Source organism: Bidens hawaiensis, unplaced genomic scaffold (assembly GCF_021521415.1).
Source record: "Bidens hawaiensis isolate Kalapana, Puna unplaced genomic scaffold, B.hawaiensis_p1.1 tig00031459_1, whole genome shotgun sequence".
NCBI classification, from domain to species: domain Eukaryota; kingdom Viridiplantae; phylum Streptophyta; class Magnoliopsida; order Asterales; family Asteraceae; genus Bidens; species Bidens hawaiensis.
Window position 1 is genome coordinate 109224 of NW_027495300.1, and position 21739 is coordinate 130962.

The following is a 21739-nucleotide window of genomic DNA, read 5'->3' on the forward strand; positions in this document are numbered from 1 at the left end:
CCAACCCTTCACTCCTTCCCTATATATACACATCCATCTTCTTCATTTTACTCTTGCTACATCTCCAAAAAACTCTCTCAAACTCCATAGATTCAAGGTTGTTATTTCTTATGTATTTTTGAAGTTTTGACTTCTCAAGTCAAACTAACTATAGTCTTTCATTCTAACTTGTTCATCTAACATTACTAACTCTTGAATATGGTGGTACAACATATATATAATACACACCCCTTGTTTCCTTTATTTGTTACTTCACCGACTTTGGTTGGTTAAGTTTCGAATGTCATAAGGCAAGGCTTCATGGAGGACTTCGTGTTCTTGATATATATTTACACACACATAACTTATTATACATATCACTTATGACTAACTTCTAACCCTTTAGTTTGTTCATCTTATTTACAAGTTCCATGGTGTGGGTTTGTATAAGACTAACCTCGGTTTAACCGAAACTAGTCCAAACCGGAAACCAAACTTTTGCTTACTAGTTTTGTTAAAATAGTTGTTTAAACATGTTTATTGCTAGATTTGAGTTTCAAAAATCATTTTTACAAGTTCTTTGATATTAAGCATATGGAATCCATCTATGAACTCGTTGGGAGATGAAAACCGAACTAAACCGAAACTTTTGCTTAAAAGACTTGTAGTTAACTTTTTTTGTTGTAAAATTTAAGTTTTCTTCATTTATAAACCAATATACAAGTTCTATGATATTTGGGCATGTAGAAACCATCTATGAACTATTTGTGAGATGGAGACCGAACTATACCGACTTTTACTCGCTTAAGACACACAAGTGTGTTTTTAGTTATCAAGACTTGTATATTTATTTAAAAAATAGTTTACAAACTGATTTTAATTATTTTTCTTAAGTACTTGGAATAGTTGGATCCAACTTGATCTCATAACATAGTTTGGACCGACAAAACCGAACACTCGCTTAACGTGCGTTGTTAGTTCTAAACAATAGATCTACGTACTTGGTTAAGTGTTAGTATGTTTTAATGAGTTATCTCATAACAATTAATATTTTGGAAAGTTGACTTTGGGTTCGACCATTTTTCAAGACCCGAACCGACAACCCGAACACTCGTTAAAAACCCGTTTTAGTATCTTTAGCCTAATGAAACTTGCATTTTAGCATTTTCCCCACCTTATGACTTAACATTGGTTAAGTAAATATTAAGGTTAGATACTTTAACCCGGTTTTGAGCAAACTTATATTTTTTAAAAGGGTTATTATTATAAATTCTTAAATAGTTACATTTTAAACCTTGAACTTTAATTGATTAGTTTTTGCAACAATTATTTTATTTAAAGATCTTCAAGACAACTTTTCTAAATCCAAGACTTTCTTTTATTTAGGCTTCATACGTTAAACTCGTCGTTCCGGCAAATCTCCAAATAATCAATCTTTCAAGTTTATTACTTGAACGTGAGTAACTTCATACCCCGTTTTCTATCTTTTATTTTGGGGGTGACATTTCAACTTATCTAAACTAAATGTTTTATACTTGGGTCTTAAACCACAAACGTTGCTGTATACCTTACTTGAATAATTGCTCGATTTGGTGTTCTATGCTTATTTGACTATGTGTTTATCGCTTTTGGATGGTGGAACTATAAATCCTAGACCATTTGGCAACCCCTCATGGCAAGGTGTCGTTAACTTAATGCAATTAACGATAACTATAAAATCCTAAACTATTTGGCAACCCCTTATAGTTGGGTGTCGCTAACTTGTTAGCGATAACTATTTATCCAAGTTTATAGCTATTATTTATGGTTTTGTATACTAGTTTTGTGGCTTTTCATACTATATATCTATTGTTCAAACTTATGAATTGCTCACCAACCTTTGTGTTGATAAACTTTATTTTATGAAATGTTACAGGTTTTCATCTAGGTTGATTATGGAGTTCGGTGAAGAAAACGTCACAAATACCGTTAGGATATTAGCAAAAATGAACAATATTTGATTTGCTATATTTTGTTATATTTTGTTGTATTTGAGTTATGAATATTTGGTTATGTGACATTTTCGATGATGTGAAATGAAATGAGTTTGTTAAATATTGTCGCTTTAAATAGTGTCATGCGCTTATGAGCAATCGTTGCACCCCGGCATGTTCCGCCGCCTTTGGTCGGGGTGTGACAATAATAAACGTGAAACATGCGGGTATCTCTGATACCCGATAGGCACTGGGTATATTTTGGGTCGAGTTCTTGACAAGCTTTTATAGTCGGGTATGAGGTTGGAATTACCTAAATCCATCTCATTGACATCCCTATCAGTACATGGATTAAGTGATTAACTATGTAATTGAGGTGAACAAATTCAAATTCTCAATATGTTATTAATTAATGGTGTCACGGTCTAACTGTGAGACGACCAGACAAAATTGATTTGTTGAACTCCAATATGTTACGCTATATTTTAACAAAGTCAGCAATTCTGAGGTTGAGAGAGAAAAGATATCAAGCAAGAAACACGAGATGGTATACGATGAAAGATCGTTTGACAAAACTTTCTAGAGAATTTTGTCTTGGAAAGCTTAAATCTGAATTTGCTTGTTTTTTTTATATATAAAACACTTAAATTGTCTCACAAAAAATTATTTGTGTTTTATAAATATGTTGAAGGTCTAAAGCTTGTGTAGTTTAGTGAGGTATTAAGTCTTCAAAGTGTATAACTGAGAAAACATCCAAAAGCCAAGTTATCAAACTGAAAATGACAAAGAGTAGAAGTTACAACGGAGCGGACACTTTTTGGTATTTGAAAAATGCTTCGGTATAAATTAATATTTTTGATTTTTTCCACTGCTTGCATTAACATTAACCTTTTGAAAATTCAAATGCCAGAATATTGTCTCAGAATATTAACCTTTTGCACATTTCATTATTTGAAATTTCATGATCAAGAGTTGAATAAGAAAAAAGTGTTTTTGTAATTATATTGTATAATTTATTTCTAACACTCTTATATTTGCGTGTATGTATTATGTATGTATATTGTGTATGTATGTACGTATCTACTATGTATGTATGCATGCATAAGAGATGGTCACTATAAGATAAAGATGTGACCACTTCCTTGAACAACGAGATCCTTTCTAGCATTGTAAAATTTATAAAGTTGTGGTGATTTCTACCCTTTTTAAAATGAAATTCTATAACACGGATCTGTATTGATTTTGGAGGGAGTCAACTTCTTATGGAGGACCAATGATTGGATATAAAGTGAAATTTGTTATCATTCACCCCATGATTCTTATAAAACTTTTCCTTTATTTTTAGACACTCATGATCCATCCAATTGACTAAATCCCTAGGCTATTTAGATAAAGAGAAATCCATCTCAAGCCACTTTGAAATTGCCAATCACACTCTCTCTACGAGCTAACACTCTCCCAAAAGATGCATGATACCCTCACTTTATCACATGAAAAGCACACTAAAGAATTCATATCTATACCTTATCCAACAAGTTGTGTCTCGTAGGATACTGATGTAAAAGCACCGTTTATGCATAAAATATTTACTTTCCTCGGAATAAATCGGTTCAATCTTGTTGGATGATCATCATATGAAAGAGTGACCCGGTCAATATGATTCCGAACATCTTAACAACATAAACATCTTTTAACTCTAGCTCCCAAATCCAAGCATCAGTCCACTGAATCCCTTCAATCTCGGCCACTAGCTTCGCCAATTGTGAGTCCATTCAATTCAATCTTGGTCACTAGCTCCCTATTCTAACTTCTACAATCAACGGTCAATGAATTATTTTTATCAATATCTCTCATTACCCACTTTTTACTAAGAGCATCCACAACAACAAATCCATGCTAACCGTCACATCATCGTCACGTCATATTTCAAACTTTTCTCAAAACCTTATTTTCTTTCACAACAACAAACCCTAACAAAAAAAATTAATACTAAATATGTATGCATATGTGTATATTATATAATATGGGTGTGTTTGAGAGAAACAAATACTGCCACAATAATTCTATTGTGTCTTAATTACGCCAAGAATACTAATACACAACATATTAACATCATAAAAAACATGTAAATTTAAACTATCTCATAAAAAAGAAATAAACCTTTTTACTAGTTTACAACTAGTGTTCGCTATAAACACCAAAACTGCCACCAACATCAAAGAACTTCATTTATCATCAACCAAGCATGACGATGATATTTTGCTTAACGAAGCACTTTAGTCAGTGAATTAACTAAGCTTCCATTATTTTGGAATCATGCACATCTTGTCATTACACACCGAAATATTTAAACCACTAAACTGTGTAACATAAATTGTTCGACTAACCTGCTTTGATTCAAACGATGGTTCAGCTTTAACACCCGTAGTGTACTTTACTTACAAATAATAATGAAATAAAAATGTAACCAAAATATTACATGCAAAACTGAACATTAAAGGTATACAAAGAAAAGTTTGGTCCCGCCAACCTAGTTTACAACTCGACCCACTACACCAAAAAACCCGGAGCCAACCCAACCCGTCAATTCATAAACCATTTCGTGGTCTCATTCCCTCAAAACCGATTTGGACCCAACCCAATTTGAATAACATGCAAAAAAAAACGTTTTTCTTTTGTCCCAAGCTGGTTTCAACCCGATCCAACTAGTCAGATTGGGCTTTGTATTTTTGCATCCAAACCAGTTTCCAATCCAAGCCAATCCTATTTATCTTTAACCGGTTTCCAACCCGATTCAATTTATCCCAAACCGGTTTTGACCAAGAGTTGACCAACCTATACCGGTTTTTAACCCAAACTAGTTTTGAGTTTAAAAGTGTTTTTGTAGTTTTGTACATTACCAAACCAACAATAAAACATATACAAGGTCCGACGGGCCATTAATAATTCCGGGTTCGAATCCAAGTACCCGAACAAAAACTCACTTTATCCGTTAACACATTCCACTGGTTCAGAACAGAGCTCTGTAGTAGTCCGTACACTAATGGTGTTCCTGTCCGCAATGAACAACATTCAAATGACGTCATCGCGAATCCTTCCTTCAAGACCACCACAATTCTCACCTCGATTCAACCTACCGAACAGATGCCTCTTCGTTCGCCCTTCGCGAACTCAAAAACCGCTCACGCGAATCGTTTGCATGGCTGTAAGTTCGAGTTCCACTTCGTAATAGCTCTAATTGCAGTAGTTAGGGCTTATGATATTAATTTTGATGTTTTGTTGTGTGAATTTAGGAGCCTTATCTGTTGAAGAAACTCGATTCGGCTGAGAAAACGTGGAAAGAGTTATCGGTAATTCTGTTTAATTTCCTGTTAATTTGTGACTTTTAGTTACTGTTTAAATAACTGTTGTGAATTTGATTAGTACAAAATTTATTTTAGGTAATAGTTCAGTACAGACATATATTTTAGTGCAGTGTCGTATTCGATACAAATTTCGCACTTGTTATTAGGGTTGTAAACTAAGCAAGCGGAAGTGCGGGACGTCTGGTGTATTGTTCGGTGGGAAGTTCGTTAATTAAATATTGAACGAACATGAACAAGAAATTTTCTAATCATATCATGTAGATTTAAGCAAAATTATTAACTATAAATAAAAAATATATGATTAGCCGGAGTGCCGGACCGAACCGTCGACACTGATTATTCTCGGTTAGACAAATGCTCAAATCAGATAAAAGTCTTAAACATTGTTTGTTTTCAGTTGTGTTCGTGAACTGTTCACGAACAAGTTCATTTCCTTAATGAACGAATACGAACAAGAAATTTTGTTCGGTTAGATGTTTGTGAATCGTTCGCTTGTCTGATGAAAGCTTAACGAACGAAGTGATGAACATGAATAACGCCTTGTTTGGTTCAGTTGGGTTAGTTTACAGCCCTACTTGTTATAATATGAATATTGGTTGATCATCTTGATATAGGTTAAGTTAGCAGATCCTGATGTGGTTTCAAATCCTAGTGAGTACCAAAAGCTAGCACAATCTATGTCTGAACTTGATGAGGTAATGTCTTTTCCTTTGATCTTCACTAGATTCTTGATGGTTTGCGTTTCAGTAATTAACATTTACATGAACAAATTTGCAATGTTGTGAACTACTAGGTTGTAGCAACATATAGAGGATTCAAGGATTGTGAGAAACAACTTGAAGAGTCCAAAGGTTTTGTTCGCTAATCACTGTTTTGTAATTGTTTATATACTTTTGATGTTTGATTATTTAAGATGTTATGTTTATGTTTCAGTTTTATCAAAAGATCCTGACATTGATGAAGAGATGGCTGAGATGATAGCTTCTGAAATTGAAACTTTATCTGACCAACTTTTAGTTTTTGAAGAAAAACTTAAGGTTCGGTTTTCTGAAATGAAGATTAATCTTGCTTTCTTTTTTTATTAGTTCTTGTAGTATTAATTTAATACCTTGCATCTACTGACAGATGTTACTGATTCCAACTGATCCTCTGGATTCTAGAAACATCTTGCTTGAAGGTATGTTTTTTGCTAGTAACCTGATGACATGCCATTAGGCTTGTAAACGAACCGAATGAAATTATTTTGGCTTTAAACGAAAAAATGATTGGATATATACAGGGGTTTCCTGTTTGTGGTCTTTCGTTAAAAAAAATGAACATGTTTGTGAACAGTATGAACTAACGGTTCGGAACGTAAATGAATGAACATAACTGTGCTAAACTAGTTAAAAGTAATGTGAAAAACAATGTGTTTGGGCCTAAAAAGTTATTAGAACTAGACTAAGTTGTAAATTGTAATGGGCCAAAAAATTTAAATGAATGTATTAACGAACCTAAACGAACAAAATTAAACAAACGTAAACTAATGAAAGAATTTAAATGCACGAACGAGACATGTGTCCATGTTTGTTCGTTTAACTAAATAAACAAATGTTTTCGTTCGTTTATTAATAACCAAACATAAAAAAACTTCCCGGCGAGGCGTTCACAAGCTGTTCACTGAACGTTCAGTTTGTTTACAGGCCTACACATCATCATATTTTCAACGGTACTGAATTATTTAGCCTGCACAAGCCAATAAAATCTTGTTTATTTACACGTAATCGATCTAATTTTTATACTGCAGTTAGGGCTGGTACAGGCGGTGAAGAGGCTGGACTTTGGGCCGCTGACCTTGTAGGTACATTATTTTGTTAAATATTTCATCATCATCGTACTCAGTATATCCCACCAATAGCAATGCTATGGTAGGGTCTGAGGAGGGTAAGATGTAGACAACCTTACCTCTACCCCATAGGGATAGAGAGGCTGCTTCCGATGAGACCCCCGGCTCGATAGTAGTTTTGCATCAAGCCTTGGACATAAGGCACATAGCACTCAATCATCGGGACACCGGCTGATTGGTGCATGTGCCCTTGTCTTTCGGCTATCAACACCACCACATGATGCCTGAATAACCTTCCCCCACTTTTAACGTTATTTTCACGAGATTAGTAAAATAACGTCAAAATTAGTGCAATTTTACTTTTGCCCACCCGAGAGTTCACACATATATACATTATATGCGTGCACCGCCAGCAGGGCAAATTTTGTTAAATATTTAGATGCAACTAATATTATTACTGCAGAAAGGACATGAACTCTGAAAATAGTTTTCTTTAGGCCTATAAACGAACAAGAACGAACATGAACAGGGCATGCTCATGCTTGGTCGTTTAAGTAAATGAACAAAATATGTTGTTCTTGTTCGTTTGTATTATTAAATAAACGAACTTCCCGTAGAACAGTTCACAAACAGTTCACTGAATGTTCAGTTTGTTTACATATTATTACACTTGTTTATGATCCAATACATTCAGATTTCAAATTTACTGATTAATTCAGACATAGTGTTAAAAATAGGTACGTATGTACCAGAGGTATTGTGAACGAAATTCGTTGAGATACTCACCACTTTCATCTTCAGAGGTATACATATTATTACATTCGTTTTTTTTCTTGCTTTTACAAATTTAAGTTTTAATCAAAATTATCTTAATAAGTTAAGGCTGAAAGAGGAGGATACAAGACTTATGTTATGGAAGTTAAAGGTGCTCTGGTATATAGTAAACTAAAGTATGAATCGGGTGTCCACAGAGTCCAACGTGTCCCTCAAACCGAAACCCAAGGCCGTATACACACTTCAACTGCCACAGTGGCCATCATGCCAGAGGTAGTTACTTTACGCCTTATGCAACTTTTAACTACTTTGTTAGTGCTACTTAAAAAGTTTGAAGTGATGAGACTCGAGTTCATAGTTAGAGATGGCAAAATTGGCAAGTGGGCGGGTTCAGGTGATGGGTCAAGGGTCAGAACAGGTTTGGGCCAATATGGGTTCTAAGCATATTGAGTTCGGGTCAAAACGGACCATTTTAAACAGTCCCAATTTGGTTCGGTCAAAATGGCCAAATGGAGTGGGGTTGAAGTGAGTTGTTTTAAATTAAAAATACCAAAATAGGGTTACCCGCTATATATCTTTATTGCCGCTGTTAGCGATGACGGAGGTGGCTACGTCGGCGATAATGATAATTTTGGACGTGGTGGGGTTATGGCAGGGACCAAGGCGGAAGTAGTGGTGGTTGGTGACGGTGGGATGGTTGAGGCGATGATGGTGCGCGTGTTAGAGTTAATTGTCTTTTGTTACGAACAATATGTGCTACAAGATTTAGTGGAAGCATGATACATGTCCTGGGTTTACCACTTATTCAAAGTTCCAGTTAAATATATATAAACTGTTATAAAAACATTAATAGAATGTCCTTTGAAAATTGTTTATTTTAAAATGAAGGTTGATTTATATTATATGGCACTGCCACTCCCTTTGGCAGAATAATATAATGGACAGGTGGAGTCCATACCTATACAATATATATGTCCAAAATTTTAGATATTTTTATAAATATTGTGTATCAAATATGATTACAAAATCTATAAATTGTTTATAATATAAATTTTCTAAACTTGATAACATCTTGGTTTTAGGCTGAAGAAGTTGATGTGGTAATTGATCCAAAAGATATTGATCTTACAACTGCAAGATCTGGTGGTGCTGGAGGTATAAGTACTCTTTAGCACATATATTATTTGTTTCATGCGTTATAACCAAATCTATGTTACTGATTTAATTTGTTCCCATATAATTTTAATATACAGGTCAGAATGTGAATAAGGTGGAAACCGCAGTGGATCTTTTCCACAAGCCAACCGGAATCAGAATCTTTTGCACAGAAGAAAGAAGCCAACTTAAAAATAAAACTCGTGCACTTCAACTATTGCGTGCAAAACTGTAAGTCAACAGTACAAACTTTAAAGTTATAATATCACCTCACTTAGTGTGTAACTATCTTTTACTTCATCTTATTACAGGTATGAAATAAAACTGAAGGAACAACAAGAGTCTCAAAGAAATCAAAGAAAATCTCAGGTTTGGAAATAAATTATGTTACACAATAAGTTGCATTATAATTTATAAACATTAAAATGCAACTGTGAGATAAACGATTCGTTTTTAATGGCAGGTTGGTAGTGGCTCGCGTTCAGAAAAGATCCGCACGTATAATTACAAGGTATCTCCACAAACTAGAATCATAATATTTCAACTCGTGTTATTAATTTATATAACGTGGATTCTATTTTATAACGTCTTCATTAGGACAATAGGGTCACTGATCATAGATTAAAGATGAACTTTGAGCTCACTTCATTTCTTGATGGTGACATTGAGACAGCTATTCAGGTTCAATTTCAATTTCTTTTCACTATTATTGTTTTTTCTTTCTATAAATATTATTTATACTTATTATTTATTTGACTTTTTTATGCAGTCTTGTGCTTCTATGGAGCAAAGGGAATTGCTAGAAGAGCTTGCTGATTCGGTAGGAACTGCAGCACGATAATTTTCCGTTTTTCGAGTCGTAGCTGGGTCGATAATCAAAATTCAAAACCAATGAAGTAGGGATACGGTTGTTTCATTGTTTTGTATATCTAACAGTATTTTACGCATGTAATATTAGAATTTGATGCGATGTTGATACATTTATATATTTTAATACAAACTTAGGTACTTTTATATATATTATATCATTGGTTGCGCTATGAATTCGGTTCTCTGTATGTATATATATTAAGAAACCAACTTATGATTGGAGGGGTTGGATTTTCTGGTTACATGTATATGTCTAACCGAACCACTACTGTCAGTTATTAAAAAACTGTAACCGAATATGAATATCAGTGGGTCTGTTGTTGGTTCAGCTAATTTGGTCATGAGTGATTACCCAAAATGTTTTTAAAAAGTGGGAGTTGGGATTTGATCGAGGACCAGAGCCGTGAGTGTTTTAGCCAAGACGACCAGAGTTTAGTTCATGCTTAACAGTCAACTATTTGTGTCGGTTGCTGCTCTGGTTAAGTCAGCACATTCGCCACCCGACCTCGGTCGAGAACCACCAGCGCACAGTCGGTTTGAACTCGGGCCCGGGCCAATTTATTCACACCGTGGATCCCCTACCAACACACCTAAAGACTGAGAACAGCAATGCATATATAAAGCATTGCCCACGAACCTTTTAGAGCCCGAGACTTAACACCATTCTAGCCAAGTGGGAGTTGGGATTTGATCGAGGACCAGAGCCGTGAGTGTTTTAGCCAAGACAACCAGAGTTTAGTTCATGCTTAACAGTCAACTATTTGTGTCGGTTGCTGCTCTGGTTAAGTCAGCACATTCGCCACCCGACCTCGGTCAGATGTAAACAGATATTCCAATGGCTCATTCTTTATGAGAGTGAACCACCAGCGCACAGTCGGTTTGAACTCGGGCCCGGGCCAATTTATTCACACCGTGGATCCCCTACCAACACACCTAAAGACTGAGAACAGCAATACATATATAAAGCATTGCCCACGAACCTTTTAGAGCCCGAGACTTAACACCATTCTAATCACGTCGTCTAAAACTTTCTTTGGCTCAATTGATAGTCTTCTTTCAATGGCACCCTCCGAACCCACCATAATGCCCCCACTTGGGTCACAGACTCGCGTCACAAAGTCTGGCAGTTTTTGGAAGTTGCAGAAAGCTTATAAACAGTAACAAGTTCTTTTCCCTGGGCGATGTGGGAGGGTTCTCACATGGGATTTAAATTATAGAAAATGGATATGAAGCAGAAGTGTAAATATCTTTTTGTAATATAATTATGTTTTGACAATAATATGTAAACTACTTTATTAAGAAGATAAATAACCTTATATTGAATGGTTAAAATATAAATTTTATATAATTTGGGTAGAAATTATATAAAAGGGTATCGTTCTTATTTTAGATGTTATTCACTTATTCATTTAAGGGTGTTAAACGGGTTGGATCAGATTTATTCGAATCAGATGCTAACCAGACTTAAATATACGGAAACCAAATTCGACTTCGATTTTGACTATTTTTTCAAGTTTTTGGTTCAGTTAACCGAGATTTTGAAGTTTTGCCCGTTAAATTGGTTTGTTGTTAAGTTACACCAGTTTGTTACTATATATTGATTTAGTCAGTTGGTTGTATGTATATCTAAATTGGTTTGGTTCGTTTATTCGATTAGATAATGTTTGTTATCAAAACCGGACCACCATACTCGGTTATATAAAAAACGTAACTGAACACCGGTATGTTGGTTCAATTAATGATTACGAGCGACTCACGAGTTAGTTAAACCACCATAACCAACCAAGGTTTACAAAAAATAAAATTAATGATTACGAGCGACTCACGAGTTAGTTAAACCACCATAACCAACCAAGGTTTACAAAAAATAAAAAGATAGGAGTTAGTTTTGATTGATTACGGGGGAACCATGGACAATTTAGCCAAGCCAACAAGAGCTGACAGCTCGTTTTATCCTTAACGGTCTGAGTATTTTTATCCTTAACGGTCTGAGTATTTATGCCGGTTAGCTGCTCTGATTAAGCCCGGCACGTACGCCACCCAACCTAGGTTGGATGTAAGTAAACCGCCACAGCAACTTGAAGTCGGGCCCGGGCCAATTAATAGTTAAACCACCATAACCAACCAAGGTTTACAAAAAATAAAATTAATGATTACGAGCGACTCACGAGTTAGTTAAACCACCATAACCAACCAAGGTTTACAAAAAATAAAAAGATAGGAGTTAGTTTTGATTGATTACGGGGGAACCATGGACAATTTAGCCAAGCCAACAAGAGCTGACAGCTCGTTTTATCCTTAACGGTCTGAGTATTTTTATCCTTAACGGTCTGAGTATTTATGCCGGTTAGCTGCTCTGATTAAGCCCGGCACGTACGCCACCCAACCTAGGTTGGATGTAAGTAAACCGCCACAGCAACTTGAAGTCGGGCCCGGGCCAATTAATAGTTAAACCACCATAACCAACCAAGGTTTACAAAAAATAAAATTAATGATTACGAGCGACTCACGAGTTAGTTAAACCACCATAACCAACCAAGGTTTACAAAAAATAAAAAGATAGGAGTTAGTTTTGATTGATTACGGGGGAACCATGGACAATTTAGCCAAGCCAACAAGAGCTGACAGCTCGTTTTATCCTTAACGGTCTGAGTATTTATGCCGGTTAGCTGCTCTGATTAAGCCCGGCACGTACGCCACCCAACCTAGGTTGGATGTAAGTAAACCGCCACAGCAGCTTGAAGTCGGGCCCGGGCCAATTAATAGTCCGTGGATATGCGAACACTCAATTAGGAGTGATAAGTGCGAACCTTTAGAGCCCAACTTTTACCCACGCTCTCGAGTCCTTGGGTTGTTTGAAGTGTCATGGTCTCGTTCACTTTCATGACCTTCAAACCCACTATAATGCCCCCACTCGGGTCACAAACTCGCGTGAATGAGTCTAGCGGTGTTGACATTTTGTTGAAGACTTTTAAACTCTAATATTATCATTTCCTTGGGCGATGTGGGACGGTGCCCACGAGATTTAAATAAGGAAAGACAAATAAATAATAAACAAATGTTATTCAGTAATTGCAAAAACGTTGGTATTTTGCATGTAGGTTAAGGTGTCAAGCAGTTAAGATTATAAAAAGGTTATAACTTTTTATTTGTTTATATTTGATTATTATTTTTTATTGTTTTTTAATACTAGGTTAGATACTTATGTAATGCTAAGGATGAATAAATAGTAAAATACAAATATAAAAATGTAAATATAAAAACATAATTATGTAATTGTACATTTTGTAAATTTTGACGTGGTATCAATGAATTATTTATGCTTTTATAACTAAATTGGTAGGGGAGAACGGAAGTCTTATAATAGTGTTAAAACAATCAATATATTGTTTCATAAAATATTGATTAGTGGGTGTATAAGATTATAGATAATTTTTTTTTACGATCAATTTTATTGATGAAAATAACTACACTAGCAAGATGCTAGACTAGATACAATAATACACCCGGTTACATACACCAATAACAAGTATTGTAAAATGAAAAAAAACACATCATTTTCTCTCTATTATTCACCCAAAAGTAGTTAAGTCTCTTACTCTCTTAATGTCCTCGATTTTGTTGACCGAAGCCTTTTTATTTTTAAAAAGGGCCTTGTTTCTAGCCTTCCATAAACACCAACACGCCATGAGAATTACCGATTGGAATGCTCTATTTGACTTCTATTGGCCGCTAGTGTGATGGCTCTTCAGAAGATCATGGATCTCAAAAGGATACACCGGGTTGATTCCGTAACAACTGCCAATAAATTGTCAAATTACTGAGACAACATAGCATGAAATTAGTAAATGGTTCGCCAATTCCCTTTCTCCTTCACATATTGACGAACTGTTTATGTGGTGAATGTCCCGTCCCTCTCTAACTCCCATATTCACTTATCTTCCCTTTCATCCAATATATGTCCGACAACATAAGAGAGTCCAAAAATTCTAGGACTTCATTTTGGGTACACGATTTGTCGATTCCTCAACCCATGTCCAATTCCCCCATTATTTGTATTTAATTATTTTTTTAACATGAATAACTTGCCAATACATATATTTTTATCATATACCACGCAGCATTTATAAGGTTTGTTTGAAATGTTGCTCTTTACTTTGTTTCAAACCGATTAAACAAAACAAATTAGTCGAAACCAGTTAAAATTAAACCGAATTACATTTCGATTGTTGGTTCGATTTTAAACCGAAACAGAATGGGTTATTTGGTTTTAACCAAAGCAAATCTAATAACAAAAGAAGACAAAAGAACAAAATAAAGTTTATTCCGTCAATTCAAATCGAAACTTGAATTCAGTTTTAACCAAAGCAAATCAAATAACAAAAAAAAGGTAGAAGATTAAAATAAAGTTTACTTCGCCACTACTAAAAACCGATTTCTATCTTTTGCGACCGATTCCGGCCCAAAAGTTTTGTGTTATAAAAAAGTGGGAGTTGGGATTGAGCAGGAAACCATCAAAGTTCCTAGACAACAAAGCTCAATTGAGAAGAGAGGGTTAATTTTATAGTTGCTATGCTCGCTCTGAAGTCGACAATGTTGCTCTGGTTAAGTCAACACCATGCCGTCCGGACCTGGTTAGGGTTGGATGGAGTTAAACTTTCATCGTTCCCTGCTCACGTGACTGAGCCAGGCATGCAAAAAGTCTGACCAATGTTTATAAAAACTAATAATATTTATTCCTCAGGCGATGTGGGAGGCTGCTCAGTTGGTCAGACTAACAAATTGCAATTTTGGCTGATAAAATAATTGACTATTTTAACAAATATCAAGAAAACAATTGTTGAGATGAATCGCCATGAATCTATTACTTGGATTTTCTTTTTCGTCAACTTGCAAGGGTTAGCGGTAAGGGTGTTCACGATCCGGTTTTCACGGTTTTTGGGTCAAACCATAAACCAAACCATTGAATTTTTAAACCGAACCATACCGTTAGTAACGGTTTTATTCTTGTAAACCAAAACCAAACCATTGAATTTTTAAACTGAACCAAACCGTTAGTTACGGTTTGGACATGTTGGGCTATGAATAATATGCAAAAGTTTAACTTATTTATATAAGTTTCGTCCATAGTGATGTTTAAACACAAGTTGCCCGGAAACATGAAATGTATGTTATATATAGGTTAATAGTTTAATTATAAAACACCCAAAGTGAGATCCATTGCAACTTGTTACTGCGGTTAGGATTTGGGCCTCGACTCATTTTCCAATTAGTATTTAGTTAATCATTAATACGAATATTATACACTTACACTACCGGTTTATATTTAACAAAAATACTGATAATATATAACATAAATATTTTGAAAAGTAAGTATAATTAAATTGTACGGTCCGGTCCGGTTTTATACAGTTGGTTTTTGACACAAACTGTAAACCAAACAGTTCGCTACGGTTTGAAATTATTGAAACCGACCGGCCCCAACCCTTAAGAAAAATAACCAACCGTGAAACCGAAATGACCGGTTTGGGTTGTTTCACGGTTTCAAACTGAACCGTGAACAACCCTAGTTAGCGAGGCACCTAACCTGGAGCTTCCGAGCTCTTGCGGATAAAATTATTGACTATTCGAACAAATACCATGAAAGGAAACAACCAGGCAAAAGAAACAACAAGGTTAGCCATCATGTACCAAACCTGAGACGGGAACCGTGGACGCCCTAGGAAGGTGGGTTGACGATTGTGTGGTGGAGACCCTCAATACCAAAATGAATGTTAGCTTTTGTTAAACCGTAATTAAAGATTTGAAACCCATATGGGTTGGGAAATTTGCCACTCCGTTGATTAGTTATTGGCGAAATGGAAGGTGATCTGCCATAAGTGTGTAAGGCTTAACACGCTCTACCAACGCGCTATGAAGGACCAACCTGATTAGTGGACCGAAGAAGTTATGAATTTTGCGATCATCGACTATCGGTTGTACTACGAGCAACGGTATGAGTGGACTGAAGAAGAAGTTATGTTTTCAAGGAGGAGTGCCCCTCCCACCCCAACACATTAACCAAATCAACGTCATACTCAAGTTTTTGAATATGAACTCTTTGAATAAAAAGTCTTGTTCAAAATTATTCGGGTTTGAGATCAACAATACTTAATCAAAAGGTTCATTATGAGTGAGATAATTTGAACTAAATTTATGTTATGGATACATTTAATAAAAATTATACCTAAAGTTAAGAAACAATAGGAGGAAGGCAAAAGGAGCTCGATCAACAATAGTCCAGGAGGAAGGCATTCCAAGATAGCATTGCTATTTGCTACTGACCTCGTAAGCCTATATAATCTGCTAATGTAACATTCATTTTTCACTCTTTACTACAAATCTCACAATTATCTTATGACCGGATAACCTTCGACAAAGACTAAACGGTCTTCTATTTTTAACAGGTAGAATGTCTAGTCCAATTAAAACGAAGACTTCTCTAAATAACATAATCAATCCCCATCTCCCTCGTGGCTACAATAGTAATTTTCATAAAGACGTAAGCTGAAGAGGTAGGTCCCAGCAGAGCCCAGTTGGACCCGCAAGACTCACCTTGAAGAGGGACGTCTGCGCAGAAACCAACTGGATCCGCAGGACCCACCATGCTCAGAGACGTGACGTCCTTACGCGCAGTACGCAAGCTGTTCCCGCAGGAAATGCCTCCCAATGGTGAAGGATTCTGCCTGTTCCCGCAGTTGCGGATACAAGCCATCAGGGAAGGCCACCCGCGCAGCAAGGCTACACGCACAAGGCACTTAGCTCTCAATCATTCAGTGTCACCTGAAGGAATGAGCAAAGCCGGGAACAATCCCGCACAAAGGCGGGAGGGGGAATACTCCCGCCCAACTAAGCCAGTCCGTACGATACGGGAAGATCTTCTGTACTGTACCTGACGAGGTATGGGCAAAAGATCTGACTAAAGATACGACAGCTTATTGACAACAGTATGGCGAGCAGCATGCTCCTGTACTGTATGTCACTATTAGCCGCTGCCTACTCACCAACTCCTGTCATACCACGTGCATAGCCGGCAGTTGGTGGAAAATGAATAGTACACAGCAGGCCTGGTCGCTGTCAGCCGCTGCCTACCCACCAACTACCAGCAGGGCACGTGCGTAGGCCACAGTTGGTGGAACAGGAATACTGTTCAGCCGGCCACACCTCCTTGGAAACCTACCTTCGGCTATAAATACCCCAAATGGTATGATCATCTCATCTTATCATATTATCATCATATTATACCTGATATCTGCTCTAGCAATCTCTTAATATACATTTATATTTAAAGAGCAATCTAGTCTGATTCTCACGCCGGAGGGTGGTCACAAGGAGGAACCCCCCCCCCCCTTCTCAGTGACAAGCTCACGGTGTCTGTTTTGCAGGTTATCAGAAGAACCATCTTTACCGGGTCTAACCCCTCGTGGGAAACATCTATCTAACCCCCAGGTTACCCGTAATCTGCCCGGGGTCCGGTTAGTGTTTCTTCATTGGCGCCATCCGTGCATAAAGCTAGAACATTTTTTTTCAGTTTTCAAACTTCTGGAAAGATGGTTAAAGAAATTCCGGTAACCACAACCCCAGCTACTAGGGGGAATACCGGCTACACAGTCTTTACAAACACTACCCCGGTTACCCAAGCCGGGGCAAGTGAAGTAAATTTTGCGAACACTACCCCAGTTACCCAAGCTGGGGCAAGTGCAGTAAATAATCGCTCACTGGGATTCACCGATACCCAGTTAGAGAAACGAACAAGACTCCCCCGCCAAACACTCGATGAAGTCAAGGCATGGGCGGAGGCACGTCAGAGGGAATTCCAAGCTGAGTTGGACGAACACTTGCGTTCCGTCCAACAGGCTGACGAATTCGAAGAATACATGGACGATGACTCGGAGGAATCCGACACCGACGCGAACCCTCGCCATAGGGCAAAAGGGAAGCTTAAGGAAACGGACTCCCAACCGAGAAGGCGTTTTGGAGAAGCCTTCAAACCAAAAAACACAGGTGGAAGCCCACGTGACTTCTCCAAAACATTTAGACCAACTGTTGCAAATGCGGGAACGTCCAAATTTGCAAGGGACATTGCGGAAGCAATTGCCCCAAAAAGTGCCAAACAAATGTCCAACATAGGCACATATGATGGTATATCTGACCCAGATGATCATTTGAACAGATTCATAGCGGGGGCAACCGTTAGCAATTGGACGGAACCTACGTGGTGTTACATGTTCCAAATGACGCTTGTTGGGCCAGCTAGAGCGTGGTTCGATCGTCTACCGGTCAACCACATCTACGACTGGGCAGACTTCCAACAGAAGTTTAGCCAACACTTCAGCCAACAACGAAAGTATACCGAGGAGCAATGGACAATCCTCAAATGCATTCGAGAGGAAGATGAATCTTTGCCAGACTTCATCACTCGCTTCAACTCAAAGAAGCTAAGTCTGGGTAACATTAGCGAAGATCTTGTTCGCGCTGCTTTTATTCAGGGCGCGAACGACCCAGAGCTCATCCGCACCTTAACGGGTAAAGATGGCATGCCATCCACATGGGATGTCATCATGACAGCAGCTAAACGCTTTGCGGAAACTGAGAGGCAACTGGGTAGAGATCTCCCACAGAGCACAAACCTCTACACCCAGAAAACAAGAGAAGACAACGTCCTTACCGCCCGATTAAACAAAAAGCGGAAGCTAGGCATTTGGCAGTCAAGGGTAAACTTTGACACCTCATCTGGCTTGCAACATCGGTTAGGCGGAAGGGATAATGTACAGTCAAACCAGAACTCCAGATGGACGCCACTCACCAAAAGCGTCACCGAGATATTCGCCACTAAGGAGCTCCCATGGCCAAAGCCTCCAATAATCCGACATCGTCACAATGCTGATCGGAGCAAATACTGTGACTTTCACAGGACAAAAGGCCACAACACTGAAGAATGCATAGACGTAAAGGACATGGTCGGAGCATTTGTCAGAGATGGGACGCTCGCGCACCTCGTGGCGCAATGAACGCTGAGCAGGCTGATCCGTGTAGAACCCCAGCTGGGGAAAACACGAATAAAATTTCCAGCTTCAATGTGGAGACTACATGCTGCGTAAAGAACGAGATCCCGAACCAGGTGCATATCGGCTCGATGGCACTCCCATCCCAACAACATGGAAGGGAGCTCAATTACACAGTTTGCATGTAGATCAATTCCAAATTTGTAAAGAAAAGGCCCAGAGCCACTTCTAATGGAAATGGAACATCGACGCTGATGATTTTACATTTGTACTTTATGAACACTGATGTCGGTTTTCACCGCATACATAAGTGTTAGTCGTTACATGGGGAAGGCGGCAAAACCCGCATAAACCCAAAAAACGGCAAACCTTCACGCAGGTCAGTTGAAGGGGAAAAGTTCAGTCATCCCACTAAATGAAAGTGTCGGTCTATCCGCATGAATCATGAGAGGAAACTGAACACTAACCTATTAACAACCGCGCGTCGAACGGTTAATTTATTCAACACGGATATGCCGGTTTTCACCGCATAAATACGTGGAAAGTCGTTGCGTGGGGAAGGCGGCAAAACCCGCATAAACCCAAAAAACGGCAAACCTTCACGCAGGTCAGTTGAAGGGGAAAAGTTCAGTTATCCCACTAAATGAAAGTGCCGGTCTATCCGCATGAATCATGAGAGGAAACTGAACACTAACCTATTAACAACCGCGCGTCGAACGGTTATTCAAAACAGAGAATTTCTAACAAAAGGATGAGGAAAACCTACACGCAGGTCAGATGTAGGTAAAGTTTAGCCATCCTACTAAGTGCAAGTGACGGTCCTACCCGCACAATCACGAAAGAGGAAGCAAAACTTCAACCTATTATCTACCACGTTCAAAGGTTAACTTATCCTAAACACCTAGAAATTTCAAAAAAGATGAGGAAAACCTCCACGCAGGTCAGATGTAGGTAAAGTTTAGCCATCCTACTAAGTGCAAGTGACGGTCCTACCCGCACAATCACGAAAGAGGAAGCAAAACTTCAACCTATTATCTACCACGTTCAAAGGTTAATTTATCCTAAACACTTAGAAATTTCAAAAAAGATGAGGAAAACCTCCACGCAGGTCAGATGTAGGTAAAGTTTAGCCATCCTACTAAGTGCAAGTGACGGTCCTACCCGCACAATCACGAAAGAGGAAGCAAAACTTCAACCTATTATCTACCACGTTCAAAGGTTAACTTATTCTATACTTGGAAAATTGCTAGTTTAAACTAAAGTATGCAAGTCATAACGTTTATAAAGCAAGGAATCCAGAGAAAGTAGCGGTCTTACCCGCACAAAGATTTATATTTCACAATGATTCATTACAAGAATGGCCGGGTAACTACCCGCCTACAAGAAAATAAATCTATACAAGATAAATCTATCCTAGCAGTGGGAAGGGATCTTCAGGATCAAGCTTCAGGGCCACTTCCACTTGGACCAGCACCATCAGTAGATCGTGGCAGTTCAAGGAAAGCTTTAAGGATAGCTAACCCATCATCAGCAGCAGCAACTTGATTCACCTTCTCCACCACCGGATACGGGAAGGCGGCGTACTGATTCACTGCTTAGTCGTATACAGCTTCAGTATCTACATTATACAAAGGGAAGTTGGAAGGCGGGATGCCTTTCTCAACGAACCCTAGACCAAGCAGGAAGCCGGCCTTTTCCCCATCCTCGTGAGAAGCGTTGAGGGCTGCGCTCATAGCATCGTCATAAGACGTATCAGCAAAGACTCGATGCACAACCTACAAGAAAATATACAAGTATCAGAACCTTTTCTATTTACAAAGAAAAGCGTAAAGATATGAAAAGCATACCTGAGACAACGCTTCTCGAAGAAGCCATTCCTTGGCAACCAGAGCTTTTTGGAGGGCAGCTTGAGCTTCGTTACGGGCGCGTTCGGCTTCACTCTTGTTGAGGTTGGCAAGCAACACTTCTTTAGCCGCAGCCTCTTCGACGCCCTTTAGCTTCCGCTCAGTATGGTCAAGCACCCCCCACTGGTCCAAGATCTCCTGGAGCTTTTTGGCGTCTTCCATCGCCAAGGCATCATGAGCCTGCTGGAGAGCCTCTAATTTGGCTTTAAGCTCTTCATTCTCCACGCGTAGAGGCTCAGCAACAGCTTCAGCATTGGTGGCCATCTCGGTTGCGTTCCTTGCAGTTTCCTTAGCCAGCCGAAGCTGTTCATTAACAGCTTGGGCAGCCTTGGAACGGGCCTCGAGCCGGGCCTGAACTTCAACCTCGAGGGCCTTGAAGGCCTTCTCCTTTTCCGCAGCCACTGCGGTAAGCCTTTGGTTCTCCTCCCGGACAGCCCGCGCCTGAGCTACTTCTTTAAGACGAGCTGCTTTTAACTTGTCGTTTTCACGACAAAGCAGCTCGACGCGCGGCTGCATCCGGGCCAGGAGAACCCGAAGCTCATTGGTTAGCCTACCCTCCTGGTAGCTAGCCATGGCTTCCCCCAACGCACCATTGGGAGCAGCGTGACGAGCCCACTCCACGCACTCCACAGGGGTGCGAAGGGTTGTTCCTCGGCGAATGTTCCATCGTGGAACATACACTTCATTGGAATCCGACACTGCAAAAAACATAAAGCAGTTAGGAAAAGATGATAAAAAAATATATAAAATGGGCCAAAAGAACCCTACGCACTTGTAGGGTCAATAACAGGCCGATAGCCGCCAAACCCATCACCTGAACCCAAGGGAAATCCATCCAAAAGGTCAGGCA

The 21739-nt window shown here is 38.5% G+C and overlaps 1 protein-coding gene across 1 annotated transcript; it reads left to right on the forward strand.

Moving 5' to 3' along the window:
* The first annotated feature begins 4924 nt into the window (after positions 1 to 4924).
* On the forward strand, positions 4925 to 10083 carry LOC143582119 (peptide chain release factor APG3, chloroplastic-like). Its single transcript, XM_077064750.1, has 15 exons — positions 4925 to 5157; positions 5246 to 5302; positions 5932 to 6012; positions 6111 to 6168; positions 6251 to 6354; positions 6443 to 6494; positions 7104 to 7153; positions 7880 to 7945; positions 8025 to 8189; positions 8999 to 9071; positions 9170 to 9302; positions 9383 to 9440; positions 9535 to 9582; positions 9669 to 9752; positions 9841 to 10083. The coding sequence occupies exons 1-15, from the start codon at positions 4996 to 4998 to the stop codon at positions 9910 to 9912; spliced, it is 1263 nt and encodes a 420-aa protein (XP_076920865.1). The 5' UTR covers positions 4925 to 4995; the 3' UTR covers positions 9913 to 10083.
* Positions 10084 to 21739: the final 11656 nt, after the last annotated feature.